General features: G+C 45.4%; 2 protein-coding genes across 2 annotated transcripts in view; both read left to right on the plus strand.

Moving 5' to 3' along the window:
- Window positions 1-15,139, plus strand: part of accs (1-aminocyclopropane-1-carboxylate synthase homolog (Arabidopsis)(non-functional)) — a 21,943-nt gene extending 6,804 nt beyond the window's left edge. Inside the window, exons 11-16 of the mRNA XM_080842966.1 lie at window positions 1-90; window positions 11,278-11,323; window positions 11,817-11,958; window positions 13,191-13,333; window positions 13,657-13,810; window positions 14,386-15,139. Coding sequence (XP_080699092.1) covers window positions 1-90; window positions 11,278-11,323; window positions 11,817-11,958; window positions 13,191-13,333; window positions 13,657-13,810; window positions 14,386-14,837 — 1,027 coding nt within the window. The 3' untranslated portion in view covers window positions 14,838-15,139. The remainder of the gene's footprint in view (window positions 91-11,277; window positions 11,324-11,816; window positions 11,959-13,190; window positions 13,334-13,656; window positions 13,811-14,385) is intronic.
- A 2,250-nt stretch (window positions 15,140-17,389) lies between these two features.
- LOC308368475 (uncharacterized protein) overlaps window positions 17,390-17,500 on the plus strand; it is a gene marked incomplete at both ends in the record, with an annotated part of 20,432 nt that continues 20,321 nt past the window's right edge. The window contains one exon of the mRNA XM_080842644.1: window positions 17,390-17,477. Within this exon, the coding sequence (XP_080698770.1) occupies window positions 17,390-17,477 (88 nt within the window). The remainder of the gene's footprint in view (window positions 17,478-17,500) is intronic.

Below are 17,500 nucleotides of genomic sequence, written 5' to 3' on the forward strand. Positions count from 1 at the left end.
GCACAAGCTTCATGCCATTGTGGATGAGGTCTACATGCTGACAGTGTTTGATGAGGCAGTGTCCTTCCACAGTGTCCTCAGCCTTGACAGGTAAGAACCCCCCCCCCCCCCGCCCGACCGCCAACCCGTCCCAACACGGAGCAGCAGTTATGCTCTGCCTACACAAACAGTGCTTCTCTCTCTCTCTCTCTCTCTCTCTCTCTCTCTCTCTCTCTCTCTCTCTCTCTCTCTCTCTCTCTTTAGATGCATGAAGTGGCATATCGGTAACATTGCTCTCTTTTCCACTCCTAAAAACAGACAAATACTTTTTTTAGTTAATTTAACATATTAAACTAATACTGTGAACTTCCTTTATGACATATATTGGTCAATTATTTTTTTTGTTTAGCCATTTTAATTTTATGCATAGTTATGTCATGACAATGTTACAGATATGCCACAAGCTATATCTTCACCATTACTGGAGAGAATGTGAATGTTTTTACAGATTCTTGGGGCAATTTCTAGCTATATATTACCTGCATTTATTCTCCCTAAAGTTTTTGCTTAGTTTTTTTTTGGTCAATTGTTTTCACCGGAAAGACATCCTTCGTTCCTATGAGAGTGCATACACATAAAGTTCGTAACTGGTTATAAGATTGGAGAGTTTTTTACAAGCTCTGCATTAGCAAAAATAGTGATTTTTTGGTATATTCCAGTTGCAGGGATCCTTTGCATCAGCCTCAGTTAATTTCAAATGGATTCCTCTAATTTTGACAGAAGTATTTAAGTTTTATCTTTTGAAATCATGTTACCGATATGCCAACCGATATGCCATAATATCCCAACCTGTTTTTTGTTGTTAAAACACTTTGGAAATACTATAATCATTTTTTTTTTCATTGAAAAAGAGAAAGAACATCTAACCCTCCAGAAACATAAGATTTATTAACCAAAATATTACCATTTTATGTTTTAATTTGACTGTAATACCAAATTGTGGCATATCGGTAACATTTTTTTAAATTGTTGTATTTTTGTCATTATCACATGAAGGAACAAAATATGAAACTGTTTTGTAAGAACCTAATACCATGTTTCAGTTTATGTAACAATACTTGAGAAATGTGTTTAGTATTGGACAAATATATGATGTTTGTGTATTTTTGTGGCAATTCGGTAACGCAGCCTAGGGTTAGTTTTGGAGAAGCTATTTATGATGTGGCCAAATTATTCATCTTATTAGGTTATTTGGCTACGAATGAGGTAATGTGAAGAGTTTTGAAAACATTCAGACATTATAAGCATTTCCTATTTGCAATTTTAGTAATAGCGAATTTAAAAGAAAATATTACTAACTATTGGGTTGCAAAACATTCATAAATTTCTCTTTCTAGGACATTTTTTTAAATATGCGGTGTGTCTAAAATGGTCTTGGATTGCTTAAGCAGCATTAAAGAAACATCACATCTTAATGGGCACAATGTCTCACCCTGTATCTTTATACGCTGCCACTACTGTAGATGTGGTATTTTTCATGATCGGCTGATACAAAATGGCCCCCACCATAGTGGAGAATCATTTAAACCTCTATAAACTATACATTTAATGAAAGCTCATGAAGTGTACATGTCATTTAACATCTTATTTGGCACATCAGATGTGTCTATATGGATGTAGAAAACAACTATCCGCACTAAGTGCATACTAAATTTACGCCACTCGTCACGACTGAATGAGTCAGGATGACCCGCACCATAGTGGAGATCATTTAAACCTCTATAAATTATACATTTAATGAAAGCTCATGAAGTGTACATGTCATTTAACATCTTATTTGGCACATCAGATGTGTCTATATGGATGTAGAAAACAACTATCCGCACTAAGTGCATACTAAATTTACGCCACTCGTCACGACTGAATGAGTCAGGATGACCCGCACCATAGCGGAGATCATTTAAACCTCTATAAATTATACATTTAATGAAAGCTCATGAAGTGTACATGTCATTTAACATCTTATTTGGCACATCAGATGTGTCTATATGGATGTAGAAAACAACTATCCGTACTAAGTGCAAACGAAATTTACGCCACTCGTCACGACTGAATGAGTCAGGATGACCCGCACCATAGTGGAGAATCATTTAGACCTCTATAAACTATACATTTCATGAAAGCTCATGAAGTGTACATGTCATTTAACATCTTATTTGGCACATCAGATGTGTCTATATGGATGTAGAAAACAACTATCCGCACAAAGTGCATTCTAAATTCACGCCACTCGTCACGACTGAATGAGTCAGGATGACCCGCACCATAGTGGAGAATCATTTAGACCTCTATAAACTATACATTTAATGAAAGCTCATGAAGTGTACATGTCATTTAACATCTTATTTGGCACATCAGATGTTTCTATATGGATGTAGAAAACAACTATCCGTACTAAGTGCATACTAAATTTACGCCACTCGTCACGACTGAATGAGTCAGGATGACCCGCACCATAGTGGAGATCATTTAAACCTCTATAAACTATACATTTAATGAAAGCTCATGAAGTGTACATGTCATTTAACATCTTATTTGGCACATCAGATGTTTCTATATGGATGTAGAAAACAACTATCCGTACTAAGTGCATACTAAATTGCCCACCTTAGACAGTCTCTCTGCTCTGCCCACCCTAGACAGTCTCTCTGCTCTGCCCACCTTAGACAGTCTCTCTGCTCTGCCCACCCTAGACAGTCTCTCTGCTCTGCCCACCCTAGACAGTCTCTCTGCTCTGCCCACCTTAGACAGTCTCTCTGCTCTGCCCACCCTAGACAGTCTCTCTGCTCTGCCCACCTTAGACAGTCTCTCTGCTCTGCCCACCTTAGACAGTCTCTCTGCTCTGCCCACCTTAGACAGTCTCTCTGCTCTGCCCACCTTAGACAGTCTCTCTGCTCTGCCCACCCTAGACAGTCTCTCTGCTCTGCCCACCTTAGACAGTCTCTCTAGCCACCTTAGACAGTCTCTCTGCTTTGCCCACCTTAGACAGTCTCTCTGCTTTGCCCACCTTAGACAGTCTCTCTGCTCTGCCCACCTTAGACAGTCTCTCTGCTCTGCCCACCTTAGACAGTCTCTCTGCTCTGCCCACCTTAGACAGTCTCTCTGCTCTGCCCACCCTAGACAGTCTCTCTGCTCTGCCCACCCTAGACAGTCTCTCTGCTCTGCCCACCTTAGACAGTCTCTCTGCCCACCTTAGACAGTCTCTCTGCTCTGCCCACCTTAGACAGTCTCTCTGCTCTGCCAACCCTAGACAGTCTCTCTGCTCTGCCCACCCTAGACAGTCTCTCTGCTCTGCCCACCTTAGACAGTCTCTCTGCCCACCTTAGACAGTCTCTCTGCTCTGCCCACCCTAGACAGTCTCTCTGCTCTGCCCACCTTAGAAAGTCTCTCTGCTCTACCCACCTTAGACAGTCTCTCTGCTCTGCCAACCCTAGACAGTCTCTCTGCTCTGCCCACCCTAGACAGTCTCTCTGCTCTGCCCACCTTAGACAGTCTCTCTGCCCACCTTAGACAGTCTCTCTGCTCTGCCCAACCTAGACAGTCTCTCTGCTCTGCCCACCTTAGACAGTCTCTCTGCTCTGCCCACCTTAGACAGTCTCTCTGCTCTGCCAACCCTAGACAGTCTCTATGCTCTGCCCACCTAAGACAGTCTCTCTGCCCACCTTAGACAGTCTCTCTGCTCTGCCCACCCTAGACAGTCTCTCTGCTCTGCCCACCTTAGACAGTCTCTCTGCTCTGCCCACCTAAGACAGTCTCTCTGCTCTGCCCACCTAAGACAGTCTCTCTGCCCACCTTAGACAGTCTCTCTGCTCTGCCCACCTTAGACAGTCTCTCTGCTCTGCCCACCCTAGACAGTCTCTCTGCTCTGCCCACCTAAGACAGTCTCTCTGCCCACCTAAGACAGTCTCTCTGCTCTGCCCACCCTAGACAGTCTCTATGCTCTGCCCACCTAAGACAGTCTCTCTGCCCACCTTAGACAGTCTCTCTGCTCTGCCCACCCTAGACAGTCTCTCTGCTCTGCCCACCCTAGACAGTCTCTCTGCTCTGCCAACCCTAGACAGTCTCTCTGCTCTGCCCACCTAAGACAGTCTCTCTGCCCACCTTAGACAGTCTCTCTGCTCTGCCCACCTAAGACAGTCTCTCTGCTCTGCCCACCCTAGACAGTCTCTCTGCTCTGCCCACCTAAGACAGTCTCTCTGCCCTGCCCACCTAAGACAGTCTCTCTGCCCCCTTAGACAGTCTCTCTGCTCTGCCCACCTTAGACAGTCTCTCTGCTCTGCCCACCCTAGACAGTCTCTCTGCTCTGCCCACCTAAGACAGTCTCTCTGCCCACCTAAGACAGTCTCTCTGCTCTGCCCACCCTAGACAGTCTCTATGCTCTGCCCACCTAAGACAGTCTCTCTGCCCACCTTAGACAGTCTCTCTGCTCTGCCCACCCTAGACAGTCTCTCTGCTCTGCCCACCCTAGACAGTCTCTCTGCTCTGCCAACCCTAGACAGTCTCTCTGCTCTGCCCACCTAAGGCAGTCTCTCTGCCCACCTTAGACAGTCTCTCTGCTCTGCCCACCCTAGACAGTCTCTCTGCTCTGCCCACCCTAGACAGTCTCTCTGCTCTGCCCACCTTAGACAGTCTCTCTGCTCTGCCCACCTTAGACAGTCTCTCTGCTCTGCCAACCCTAGACAGTCTCTATGCTCTGCCCACCTAAGACAGTCTCTCTGCCCACCTTAGACAGTCTCTCTGCTCTGCCCACCCTAGACAGTCTCTCTGCTCTGCCCACCCTAGACAGTCTCTCTGCTCTGCCCACCTTAGACAGTCTCTCTGCTCTGCCCACCTTAGACAGTCTCTCTGCTCTGCCAACCCTAGACAGTCTCTATGCTCTGCCCACCTAAGACAGTCTCTCTGCCCACCTTAGACAGTCTCTCTGCTCTGCCCACCCTAGACAGTCTCTCTGCTCTGCCCACCTTAGACAGTCTCTCTGCTCTGCCCACCTAAGACAGTCTCTCTGCCCACCTAAGACAGTCTCTCTGCTCTGCCCACCCTAGACAGTCTCTATGCTCTGCCCACCTAAGACAGTCTCTCTGCCCTGCCCACCTAAGACAGTCTCTCTACCCCCTTAGACAGTCTCTCTGCTCTGCCCACCTTAGACAGTCTCTCTGCTCTGCCCACCCTAGACAGTCTCTCTGCTCTGCCCACCTAAGACAGTCTCTCTGCCCACCTAAGACAGTCTCTCTGCTCTGCCCACCCTAGACAGTCTCTATGCTCTGCCCACCTAAGACAGTCTCTCTGCCCACCTTAGACAGTCTCTCTGCTCTGCCCACCCTAGACAGTCTCTCTGCTCTGCCCACCCTAGACAGTCTCTCTGCTCTGCCAACCCTAGACAGTCTCTCTGCTCTGCCCACCTAAGACAGTCTCTCTGCCCACCTTAGACAGTCTCTCTGCTCTGCCCACCTAAGACAGTCTCTCTGCTCTGCCCACCCTAGACAGTCTCTCTGCTCTGCCCACCTAAGACAGTCTCTCTGCCCACCTTAGACAGTCTCTCTGCTCTGCCCACCCTAGACAGTCTCTCTGCTCTGCCCACCCTAGACAGTCTCTCTGCTCTGCCCACCTTAGACAGTCTCTCTGCTCTGCCCACCTAAGACAGTCTCTCTGCCCACCTTAGACAGTCTCTCTGCTCTGCCCACCCTAGACAGTCTCTCTGCTCTGCCAACCCTAGACAGTCTCTCTGCCCACCTTAGACAGTCTCTCTGCTCTGCCAACCCTAGACAGTCTCTATGCTCTGCCCACCTAAGACAGTCTCTCTGCCCACCTTAGACAGTCTCTCTGCTCTGCCCACCCTAGACAGTCTCTCTGCTCTGCCCACCTTAGACAGTCTCTCTGCTCTGCCCACCTAAGACAGTCTCTCTGCTCTGCCCACCTAAGACAGTCTCTCTGCCCACCTTAGACAGTCTCTCTGCTCTGCCCACCTTAGACAGTCTCTCTGCTCTGCCCACCCTAGACAGTCTCTCTGCTCTGCCCACCTAAGACAGTCTCTCTGCCCACCTAAGACAGTCTCTCTGCTCTGCCCACCCTAGACAGTCTCTATGCTCTGCCCACCTAAGAGAGTCTCTCTGCCCACCTTAGACAGTCTCTCTGCTCTGCCCACCCTAGACAGTCTCTCTGCTCTGCCCACCCTAGACAGTCTCTCTGCTCTGCCAACCCTAGACAGTCTCTCTGCTCTGCCCACCTAAGACAGTCTCTCTGCCCACCTTAGACAGTCTCTCTGCTCTGCCCACCTAAGACAGTCTCTCTGCTCTGCCCACCCTAGACAGTCTCTCTGCTCTGCCCACCTAAGACAGTCTCTCTGCCCTGCCCACCTAAGACAGTCTCTCTGCCCCCTTAGACAGTCTCTCTGCTCTGCCCACCTTAGACAGTCTCTCTGCTCTGCCCACCCTAGACAGTCTCTCTGCTCTGCCCACCTAAGACAGTCTCTCTGCCCACCTAAGACAGTCTCTCTGCTCTGCCCACCCTAGACAGTCTCTCTGCTCTGCCCACCTTAGACAGTCTCTCTGCTCTGCCCATCTAAGACAGTCTCTCTGCTCTGCCCACCTAAGACAGTCTCTCTGCCCACCTTAGACAGTCTCTCTAATCTGCCCACCTTAGACAGTCTCTCTGCTCTGCCCACCCTAGACAGTCTCTCTGCTCTGCCCACCTAAGACAGTCTCTCTGCCCACCTAAGACAGTCTCTCTGCTCTGCCCACCCTAGACAGTCTCTATGCTCTGCCCACCTAAGACAGTCTCTCTGCCCACCTTAGACAGTCTCTCTGCTCTGCCCACCCTAGACAGTCTCTCTGCTCTGCCCACCCTAGACAGTCTCTCTGCTCTGCCAACCCTAGACAGTCTCTCTGCTCTGCCCACCTAAGACAGTCTCTCTGCCCACCTTAGACAGTCTCTCTGCTCTGCCCACCCTAGACAGTCTCTCTGCTCTGCCCACCCTAGACAGTCTCTCTGCTCTGCCAACCCTAGACAGTCTCTCTGCTCTGCCCACCTAAGACAGTCTCTCTGCCCACCTTAGACAGTCTCTCTGCTCTGCCCACCTAAGACAGTCTCTCTGCTCTGCCCACCCTAGACAGTCTCTCTGCTCTGCCCACCTAAGACAGTCTCTCTAACCACCTTAGACAGTCTCTCTGCTCTGCCCACCCTAGACAGTCTCTCTGCTCTGCCCACCCTAGACAGTCTCTCTGCTCTGCCCACCTTAGACAGTCTCTCTGCTCTGCCCACCTAAGACAGTCTCTCTGCCCACCTTAGACAGTCTCTCTGCTCTGCCCACCCTAGACAGTGTCTCTGCTCTGCCAACCCTAGACAGTCTCTCTGCCCACCTTAGACAGTCTCTCTGCTCTGCCCACCTTAGACAGTCTCTCTGCTCTGCCCACCTTAGACAGTCTCTCTGCTCTGCCAACCCTAGACAGTCTCTATGCTCTGCCCACCTAAGACAGTCTCTCTGCCCACCTTAGACAGTCTCTCTGCTCTGCCCACCCTAGACAGTCTCTCTGCTCTGCCCACCTAAGACAGTCTCTCTGCTCTGCCCACCCTAGACAGTCTCTCTGCTCTGCTCACCTAAGACAGTCTCTCTGCTCTGCCCACCTAAGACAGTCTCTCTGCCCACCTTAGACAGTCTCTCTGCTCTGCCCACCTTAGACAGTCTCTCTGCTCTGCCCACCTTAGACAGTCTCTCTGCTCTGCCCACCTTAGACAGTCTCTCTGCCAACCTAAGACAGTCTCTCTGCCCACCTTAGACAGTCTCTCAGCTCTGCCCACCCTAGACAGTCTCTCAGCTCTGCCCACCCTAGACAGTCTCTCTGCTCTGCCCACCTTAGACAGTCTCTCTGCTCTGCCCTGCTCTGCCCACCTTAGACAGTCTCTCTGCTCTGCCCACCTAAGACAGTCTCTCTGCTCTGCCCACCCTAGACAGTCTCTCTGTCATCCTGACTCATTTAGTAGTGAAGAGTGGCGTAAATTTCGTATGCACTTAGTACGGATAGTTGTTTTCTACATCCATATAGACACATCTGATGTGCCAAATAAGTTGTTAAATGACATGTACACTTCATGAGCTTTCATTAAATGTATAGTTTATAGAGGTCTAAATGATCTCCATTATGGTGCGGGTCATCCTGACTCATTCAGTCGTGACGAGGGCGTGAATTTAGTATGCACTTAGTGCGGATAGTTGTTTTCTACATCCATATAGACACATCTGATGTGCCAAATAAGATGTTAAATGACATGTACACTTCATGAGCTTTCATTAAATGTATAGTTTATAGAGGTCTAAATGATTCTCCACTATGGTGCGGGTCATCCTGACTCATTCAGTCGTGACGAGTGGCGTAAATTTCGTATGCACTTAGTACGGATAGTTGTTTTCTACATCCATATAGAAACATCTGATGTGCCAAATAAGATGTTAAATGACATGTACACTTCATGAGCTTTCATTAAATGTATAATTTAGAGAGGTTTAAATGATCTCCACTATGGTGCGGGTCATCCTGACTCATTCAGTCGCGACGAGTGGCGTAAATTTCGTATGCACTTAGTGCGGATAGTTGTTTTCTACATCCATATAGACACATCTGATGTGCCAAATAAGATGTTAAATGACATGTACACTTCATGAGCTTTCATTAAATGTATAGTTTATAGAGGTCTAAATGATCTCCACTATGGTGCGGGTCATCCTGACTCATTCAGTCGTGACGAGGGCGTGAATTTAGTATGCACTTAGTGCGGATAGTTGTTTTCTACATCCATATAGACACATCTGATGTGCCAAATAAGATGTTAAATGACATATACACTTCATGAGCTTTCATTAAATGTATAGTTTATAGAGGTCTAAATGATTCTCCACTATGGTGCGGGTCATCCTGACTCATTTAGTAGTGACGAGTGGCGTAAATTTCGTATGCACTTAGTACGGATAGTTGTTTCTACATCCATATAGAAACATCTGATGTGCCAAATAAGATGTTAAATGACATGTACACTTCATGAGCTTTCATTAAATGTATAATTTATAGAGGTTTAAATGATCTCCACTATGGTGCGGGTCATCCTGACTCATTCAGTCGTGACGAGTGGCGTGAATTTCGAATGCACTTAGTGCGGATAGTTGTTTTCTACATCCATATAGAAACATCTGATGTGCCAAATAAGATGTTAAATGACATGTACACTTCATGAGCTTTCATTAAATATATAGTTTATAGAGGTTTAAATGATCTCCACTATGGTGCGGGTCATCCTGACTCATTCAGTCGTGACGAGTGGCGTGAATTTCGTATGCACTTAGTGCGGATAGTTGTTTTCTACATCCATATAGACACATCTGATGTGCCAAATAAGTTGTTAAATGACATGTACACTTCATGAGCTTTCATTAAATGTATAATTTATAGAGGTCTAAATGATTCTCCACTATGGTGCGGGTCATCCTGACTCATTCAGTCGTGACGAGTGGCGTGAATTTCGTATGCACTTAGTGCGGATAGTTGTTTTCTACATCCATATAGACACATCTGATGTGCCAAATAAGTTGTTAAATGACATGTACACTTCATGAGCTTTCATTAAATGTATAGTTTATAGAGGTTTAAATGATTCTCCACTATGGTGCGGGTCATCCTGACTCATTTAGTCGTGACGATTGAGGTGAAGTGGCAGAGATTTAGCAGTGTACATGGTATTAAATATCATAAATACATAAATAAAAGAAACATTTACACATACACTATAATACATTATCATAAAAAATAATGAGGGTGTTTATTAAGACCTTTTTCTCTATGAATATCCTAATGAATGAAAAACATTTGGGATTTATGTCCTCCATTGACTATTTTTCCAAAAAAAAAAAAAAAAACCCTCAAGATTAGCAACACATTGTTTACTGATTCATATCATGAATGATTTCATGCCTTAAGTTTGTTTTTTAAAATGTAACCAATATGCCACTTTAAAATCAATGTTACCCAAATGCCACACCATGTTACCCAAATGCCACTCTCATGTTACCCAAATGCCACGTCATGTTACCGATATGCCATTCATTTCCATTTATGTTACCCAAATGCCACAAAATGCGTTACCGATATGCCAATACATCTACCTCTCTCTCTCTCTCTCTCTCTCTCTCTCTCTCTCTCTCTCTCTCTCCCTCCCTCTCTCGCTCTCTCTTTCTATCTCTTGTCTGACAAGCATCACTGGGATCACACACATCATATGTTTTGTTATAAATTTGACTATTACAGTTGTCTGGCGTGAGGAAGTCAGTAACTCAAACTCCGCTATGGTAGGATTTTACTGGCAGTGGCTCCTAGTTACATCTCAGACTGGTCAAAGACCAGCATCCATTGATGCTTTTACTGATACTTTCAGCCACATTGTTTTCCACGGGATTTGTAGTGGATCCTTCTGCCCTTGCATACCAAAAACAGTCCAAATTCAAGGTCATCAGAAGCATCAAAAATGTTTACACCCTCTGTCTGCTGCTCAATAAGCAAGTCTCTCTCCGCATGGTCAGTTTGTCACAATGGGAAAGTACCTTTCACTGGTAGTGTGGCCCTTAAGGACATGAACAAAGAATGCTGAGGAACAGTTTGTTGCACTGCCTCCGCTTAACCACATGCTTTCTGACAGAAGGCTTTTCTGGAGTTTCTCATCACCTTTATTTTTACTCTCACATCTTCATTTCTTCCCCCTCGATGTGGGCCTACTTCCCCCTGTGTGTGGGATTACTGCTCTGTCCTGCGGTTGGCTCTGGGCTAAAACATTGCCATAAATGGTGGTGTTCCAGGAGCTAAAATCTGCACTTGTTTCTACTAAAGCATGATGAATAGAGCACTCAGACCCCTGTCCTTGTGGTTAATACAAAAGCTTAGATAAACTAAGCACTGCCTTTTTTTTCTTTTTTTGGCACTTGGACATAGTTTTTTTTTCTTTTTTTGGCACTTGCCATTTGCTGTGTTTTATCTTTCTGTGTACTGAATGGATATGGACATATGACTTTATTCTCTGAAATTCCTTCTAAAGTGTTGTACTGCTTTGGTAAGATGAAAAACAGTTGCAATAACTTGTTACTCCCATCACTTTTCCTTACAAGTGCAACTGGGATCACATATAGTCCAACCTCATGCTAGAGTTCTCTTTTGCACAGGGTTGAACATATCTGGCAACATATTGAATGTTTTCTACTTGCAGGTTGCCAGATCCCCAGAGGACCCATGTGCTATGGGGACTGAGTAAGGTGAGCAGTCAGCATGTGCAGTTCAAAGTTATTTACGTGTGTGAGATTGCTGACAAACATTAGAATACAATATATCAAAATGTAAACAAAAATACATTTTAACACAGCAGGAATAGTCAGTGCTGCTGCTAGCCATTTTAATGCCATAAGCATACCTCCAGTTGCCTATTATTTGGTGCCCCCTCAGGACCTGCGTAGGGCACCAAGTCTTGAGGGGGCACCAAATAATAGGCAACTGAAAAATCATCATAGTTATAATAATTATAATAGCTTATTATTTCATTATAGAAATATAAGGCTCCTTTTAGGCATGCGTATCAAAACAGTCAGAACAAGAGATGTATTAAATTGCTCAAAACAACAAACAAACACACATGGGAGCGGCGGCACAATAGTAATAGCAGTAGTTGAAAATTTGAAATGGAAAACAATACCACAAGGCACTATACCATAAATTACCAGGTTATCCTTCGACTTTGTTTTGGTGCTTTAGGACTTTGCCTTGGCGGGCATACGTGTTGGCACCCTGTACTCACAGAACAGGGAGCTGGTGGAGGCACTGGACCAACTGGGCTGTTTCCATGGTGTGCCAGGACCCGTCCAGCACCAGGTGGCACGTCTGTTACAGGACAAAGGTACGTATGTGTGCATTTACATTGTAGATTTATTCATTTAGACGAGAATTAGCACTTTGAGATGCATTGTGTTGTATGAAAGGTGCTTTGCAAATAAAGCTTATTATTTAGATGACGCTTTTATCTGAAGCAGCTTGCAGTACAGAATTACTGTACAGATTACTGTTTATTTTATATACTATACATTCTCAGTGTCAGTCTGTGTACCCATGGGTCAGGGAAAGATTTTTACCATTCGGTACAGCAGCAATGTGAATGCCAGATCAATGTTCGGACTCCTGCTTTTGGCCTGAGGCTGGAGAATAAAGTCTGTTACTCTATGTCGGTTGGGTCAGGTAAGGTACAGTGAGGTCCGAGAACAGACAAAAACTTTATCAAACTCAAATTTGAATTCCAACAGCAAAAACAAGGGACAAGGGATATTTGTACACTCTAAACCATGACGATTAGCATGGGGATGTAGACCTAAAACAATCAAAATGAAATGAAACTAAAGCTCTTATACCATCAAATCCTTTACTATGTGCAATAAAGCATATTTTCATATACAATTTTTCATCTATGATTTCAATGATCTAACCACACAGGATACAATACTTTGATTGTGTTCTGCTTAGAGGACTAAAAGTCAAGGGCATCGTTGTGTAAAGAAAAGCCTTGTTTAGAGGAATGGAGGAAATACCCACTGGCATGCATGTGGAGGACACATGACCAGGAGAGAGATAGGATGAGACAAGGAAGGGTTTAGAAAAGCCATAACAGTGTGCAGACAAGGTCAGAACATAAGCCAAATACTCCAGCACCAGTAATCCAGTGGGTGAAAGGTTATTTCATGTTCTAACAACAATAAAGAGAAAAGTACAGGTTCTTCCAAACCTGTTTCATTGTGACAGAGAGGGTAATAGTTTGGTATGTGTTTTTGTGAATGAGACTGTTAAATGTTGTTATGAATAAGATACTTAAAGGTAGACAAGGGTTGGAAGACAGGGTGCAGGTAGATGTGTTATTTGTTATGAATGACAAGGGTGTGTGTAGCTGTGTATTGATATCCACGACAGGGTTGCTGGGTAGATGTGTACAGGTGTTGCTATAGAGGGAATGCTATGGTAAGGTCTGTTGTGTCAGACCATCAATGATGCTAAAGCTACTAGTTGCTGGTTGATGACAGGGTTGTGGCTAGATGTGTGTTGACAGACTACACACATTGCTAAATCTACTGTTGTTCCTGTCAGACTGGATCAGTGAGGAGTTCCTGCCCACCTGCAGGAAGCGCCTGCGGGCGGCTCACAGCTTCCTGGCGGGGGAGCTGAGGAAGATGGACGTGCCCTACCTCCACCGGCCCGTCGGTTTCTTCATCTGGGCCGACTTCAGCAAGGTGAGAATGCACCATAGACCGCATCACTACATAACAACACTGGTTGTGCCAAGCCTTTCATCTCACACTATTGGTAAAAGTTGGCCATAGTCCTTGTAAAGAAAGTTAAGGAAGGTCTGAAGTGATGTGAAGTTTAAGGCACTGTGTCCAAGATGGCCTTATACAAGGGTTGAATGTGTTTTAAGAACAAATAGATGCTTCTAAGGCTCTCTGTTAAAAATAACTAATGGACTGAATGGACACCAGTGTAGGAGAAGTCCAATATTAACATAATGTGTGTGTCTGTTTGCACGCTTGTGTGTGTGTGTGTGTGTGTGTGTTAGTTCCTGTCTGAGGCCTCGTTCCCTGCGGAGCTGGAGCTGTGGCGGCGGTTCCTGAGGCACCGTGTGGTGCTGAGCTGTGGACAGGCCTTCTCCTGCTCCAGCCCCGGATGGTTCCGCATCGTCTTCTCTGACCAGGAGAGCCGCCTGCAGCTCGGTCAGCTTAATCTCTTTTTCTCTCTCACTCTTTTCGTTTTTAATTCTCTTACCATCACCTCTCTGCCTGTCTCTCTCTTTCTCACAGTCTATTTCTCATTCTCTCTTTCACTCACAATCTATATTACTATCACTTTCTCTATCTCTTTCACTCACTCCCTCTTTAGACTCTTCTCTCTCTTGCCTCCCCGTCGCTGGCTTCTATGTACACTCTTTCTCGACTTCCTCTCCTTGACTGTTTGGCACTCTCTTTGGCCTCCTCCCTTAGTCATTCTCTTTCATTTTGCCTTATCATATTCTCCCCAGGCAATGCCTCACTCTCTGTCTCTGCCTCCAAAGTGAAACTCTTATGAGTGAACTTTTATCTTCTTTTGCAAGTTTCTCCTTTGAAACATGACAAATTTTCCCTGCAGATCTGGGAGTAGAGAAGAATGCATGGCACTGTGAACAGTGACTTTCAGAATCCTCTTCCCATCTCTCCCCACTCTATTTCCCTCTCCCTTTTAAAGTCAGGAATGTTGTTCGTGGCATGTCGTGATTTGTGATGCTGAACTGTGTGTGTGTGTGTTGCTGCAGGCATGCAGCGGATCAGGCAGGCCCTGGACGAGTTGGAGTCACCGAGACTCCACGACACTGGAGAATCGGGACAAGCGAGCGCTGAAGTGACCAGTGCAAGAAGGAGGAAGGAGAAGGAGGCCTCAGACAAAGCCAAAGACAGTGTCGCGTGGGAGGAGGTGGGACCCGCGGGGTCCCAAGAGCCTCGCCCGGAGAAATCCGCAGGAGAGTCCAGCTCTGCCACCACCACTGCTGATGACACTGAGAACCTTTGCCTGGACGCTGAGGAACTCGTGGTGCTGGACTGCCAGAGCACTCAGTCGGGCTTAAAGCTGGACAGTCTCATCGGGGAGCTGCGGCAGCAGATCCGCTCATCTGATTGGCTGGAGAAGAACACTCCAGAACTGGCTGCCGGGGAAGACCCGGAGCTGTTTGACGTGTTTAAAGATCTGCTAGACAGAGCCAGGAAGTAGAGAAAAACGAGTGGCGTCCTCTCGACAAGCTGCTCCTGCTCACTGCTGGGACTCTCAACGCTCGGCTCTCTGCCTTTTAGAGATGATAAAGGATCTGAAAGCTTTAAGACTTAAAATGAACATCACTGGTTCTAGAGCTCAAATTGCCAACCTCATTCTAGCCTTCAGTCAAAAGCTTCTTTTTCTTCAAGTTCATCTAAAATATCCACTCCTCTGTTTACATTTTCTTCCTTGCCACTTGCCAGTCATTGCTGTCATTTTTATGTCTTAAGCTGTGGGCTCTCTTAGGTCTTGTTTGTAGAATTTGAGCCTATAAAAGAATGTTTTTTACGCAGATCTCAGATGTGTGGACATTTGCTTGCCAGCACTTTCAATGTGTGCGTATGTTTCGACATCAGCTTTTTTTAATTATATGACGGCCTCAGTAATGGATTTGGAATAAATGACACATTCTGACTTTTTAGGAAGTGATGCCTTCAAAGCACTTGTTTAACTGGGGTCTAATTTGACCATATTACACGCATATTCTCCACTTTAATTTCCTGTTTAAACTCTACAGCCAACACCCAACAGTCAATATACACATTAGACAGTGTCGCTTGAGGAAATGCTTTTCTGGTTAATGAGATCATGACACTGCACTGTGATACATAGCTACCTCAATTTGCAAGCAAATTGCTTTTTTCCCCCTTGAACCAATTTGAAATGCAGTCTTGTACCAGCATGGATATTTTTGTTGTTGTTGATAACAAACTTTTTTGTTAACCACAGCCACTGTGTCATAATCCATTAAGCACATAAACGTTTTAGCTGGCTTCACACATGACGTCTGTGAGCTGTGGGGGCAGGCAACAGGAAGTAGGGTTTCTTTTTTTATATAGTGGGGGGAGTGGTGTGATGTGATGGGTCTCAGGTCGGCCCACTTAATGGAGACTCCAAGCGTAAGCAGGTGGGTTTTGCCTCCTACCACTGGTTCGTAGCCATGACGACACATACTGTATTGGTCTCTGGTGGGCAGTCACTACTGTACTGTGAAATCAATATCAGAATATGACCTTTACTGGTGCAATAGAAAGGCAAGGCCATGCTATAGCTGTGTAGACTCCACAATGTTATAAAAACATACACAAACTCAGTTTCTAAATACCTTCCCTGAAGGACAGAGAGAAGTGCAAGTGCATTCTCACGTAATCACAATAAGGTCACAAGTTCCTCATTTATATTATAGCTAACATCACATGAGTGTATATCCTATTTACAGAAGAAATCAGCTCACAAATTCATGGACTCTAGAATACAAGATATATTCGACAGAAATCCCATTGATTGGACCCGTGTATGAAAACTTTTAACATAATAATCTCTTTTAACCCCACTGCCGCCTACTATAACCTATTTATATGCATACACTATGAGGGTGTATTTGTGTGTATTTGTGTGTGCATGGTCATACCGTCTCTATTTCTAACCATAGTGGTTGAAGGCCAGTGAATACTTTCGACCTCAGAGTCAGTCCGAGACTGAATATACAAACAGAAACATGCTCACATGTATTACTAAAAAATGCCACAGTAGAATCTCTTGCACTGCACAGCACTAGAACATTACAACAGCAATATTTTGCTGGCTGGTACTGGAAATAAATGTCTTTTCGTGCTCTCTTTTCACTCTTTAGTCAGTGGTTATCAGTAATGTACGCTGGTCTATACAAGAGCTTAAGTGTTTAGGGAAATCAGCAATGCCCCTGTTTGGTTAAGAGCACAGCTCCAGAAGCCTGTTTGGGGATATAAACAGGAGTTTGGGAGTGGCCACTAACAAGAACAAGAATGTCATCTTGACTTCTGTAAGTAATCCCCCATATGGTCAGGGTTAGACAGGATGTTTTTTTTAACCCAGACATCTGGGCATTTTTGCAAGCAAGGACATGGAGGAAGGTTAAAGGAAACCAATGAAGTGATATCACAGTGGAAGACTTTGTTTATTTTGACTATTTAGTTGTTTATCACTTGCTTTGGATAAATGTGTCACCTATGCATACTGTGGTAGCCTAAACCTTATTCATGTATCATCAACCTGGGTCTCTATGGACTTAATAGCCTCAGGTATTGCTCTTTGAACCAGTCTTTTGAAGATCTTCGTCTTATTCTTGAACTTCACTTGACATCTTAAAACAGTGACTCGCAGAGCACCTTTCACTATGCGCAACAATCGAGGAGATTTTCACTTTCCATGCGTGGCACGAGCTAAGTGAGTCACCGGAGATTCAGGGGGAATTCAAACCTTAAGCGGGGGGCGGAAGGGGGGGTTTCCGTCGGAGGCGGCCCTCACTCTAGAGGCAGGGAAGTCTTTGACAGTGACATGAGAAGCAACTACTAAAGTCGCGGTATTCCGACCAAGGCAGCTCCAGAGATCCAACGTTGACTTCGAGAGAGAACGTGTGTGAATGAGAAATACTTCTGAGGACTACTGTTTCTTCTTTGACTTCTTCTCTCGGCGGGCTCGTCTTGTTCTTAATCTCATTTGTGAAACTTATACTCTTTGAGACCTAATCAATGCATCATCAACTGAAAGATGCAGCCAAGAGGCTGCTGCGCTGGCTGCGCTCACGGGAATCCTCGGAGCCGGGCAGCAAAACACCCGGTAAGTGCCTCACCCATCCACTG

The sequence above is a fragment of the Sprattus sprattus genome (assembly GCF_963457725.1).
Source record: "Sprattus sprattus genome assembly, chromosome: 7".
NCBI lineage: Eukaryota > Metazoa > Chordata > Actinopteri > Clupeiformes > Clupeidae > Sprattus > Sprattus sprattus.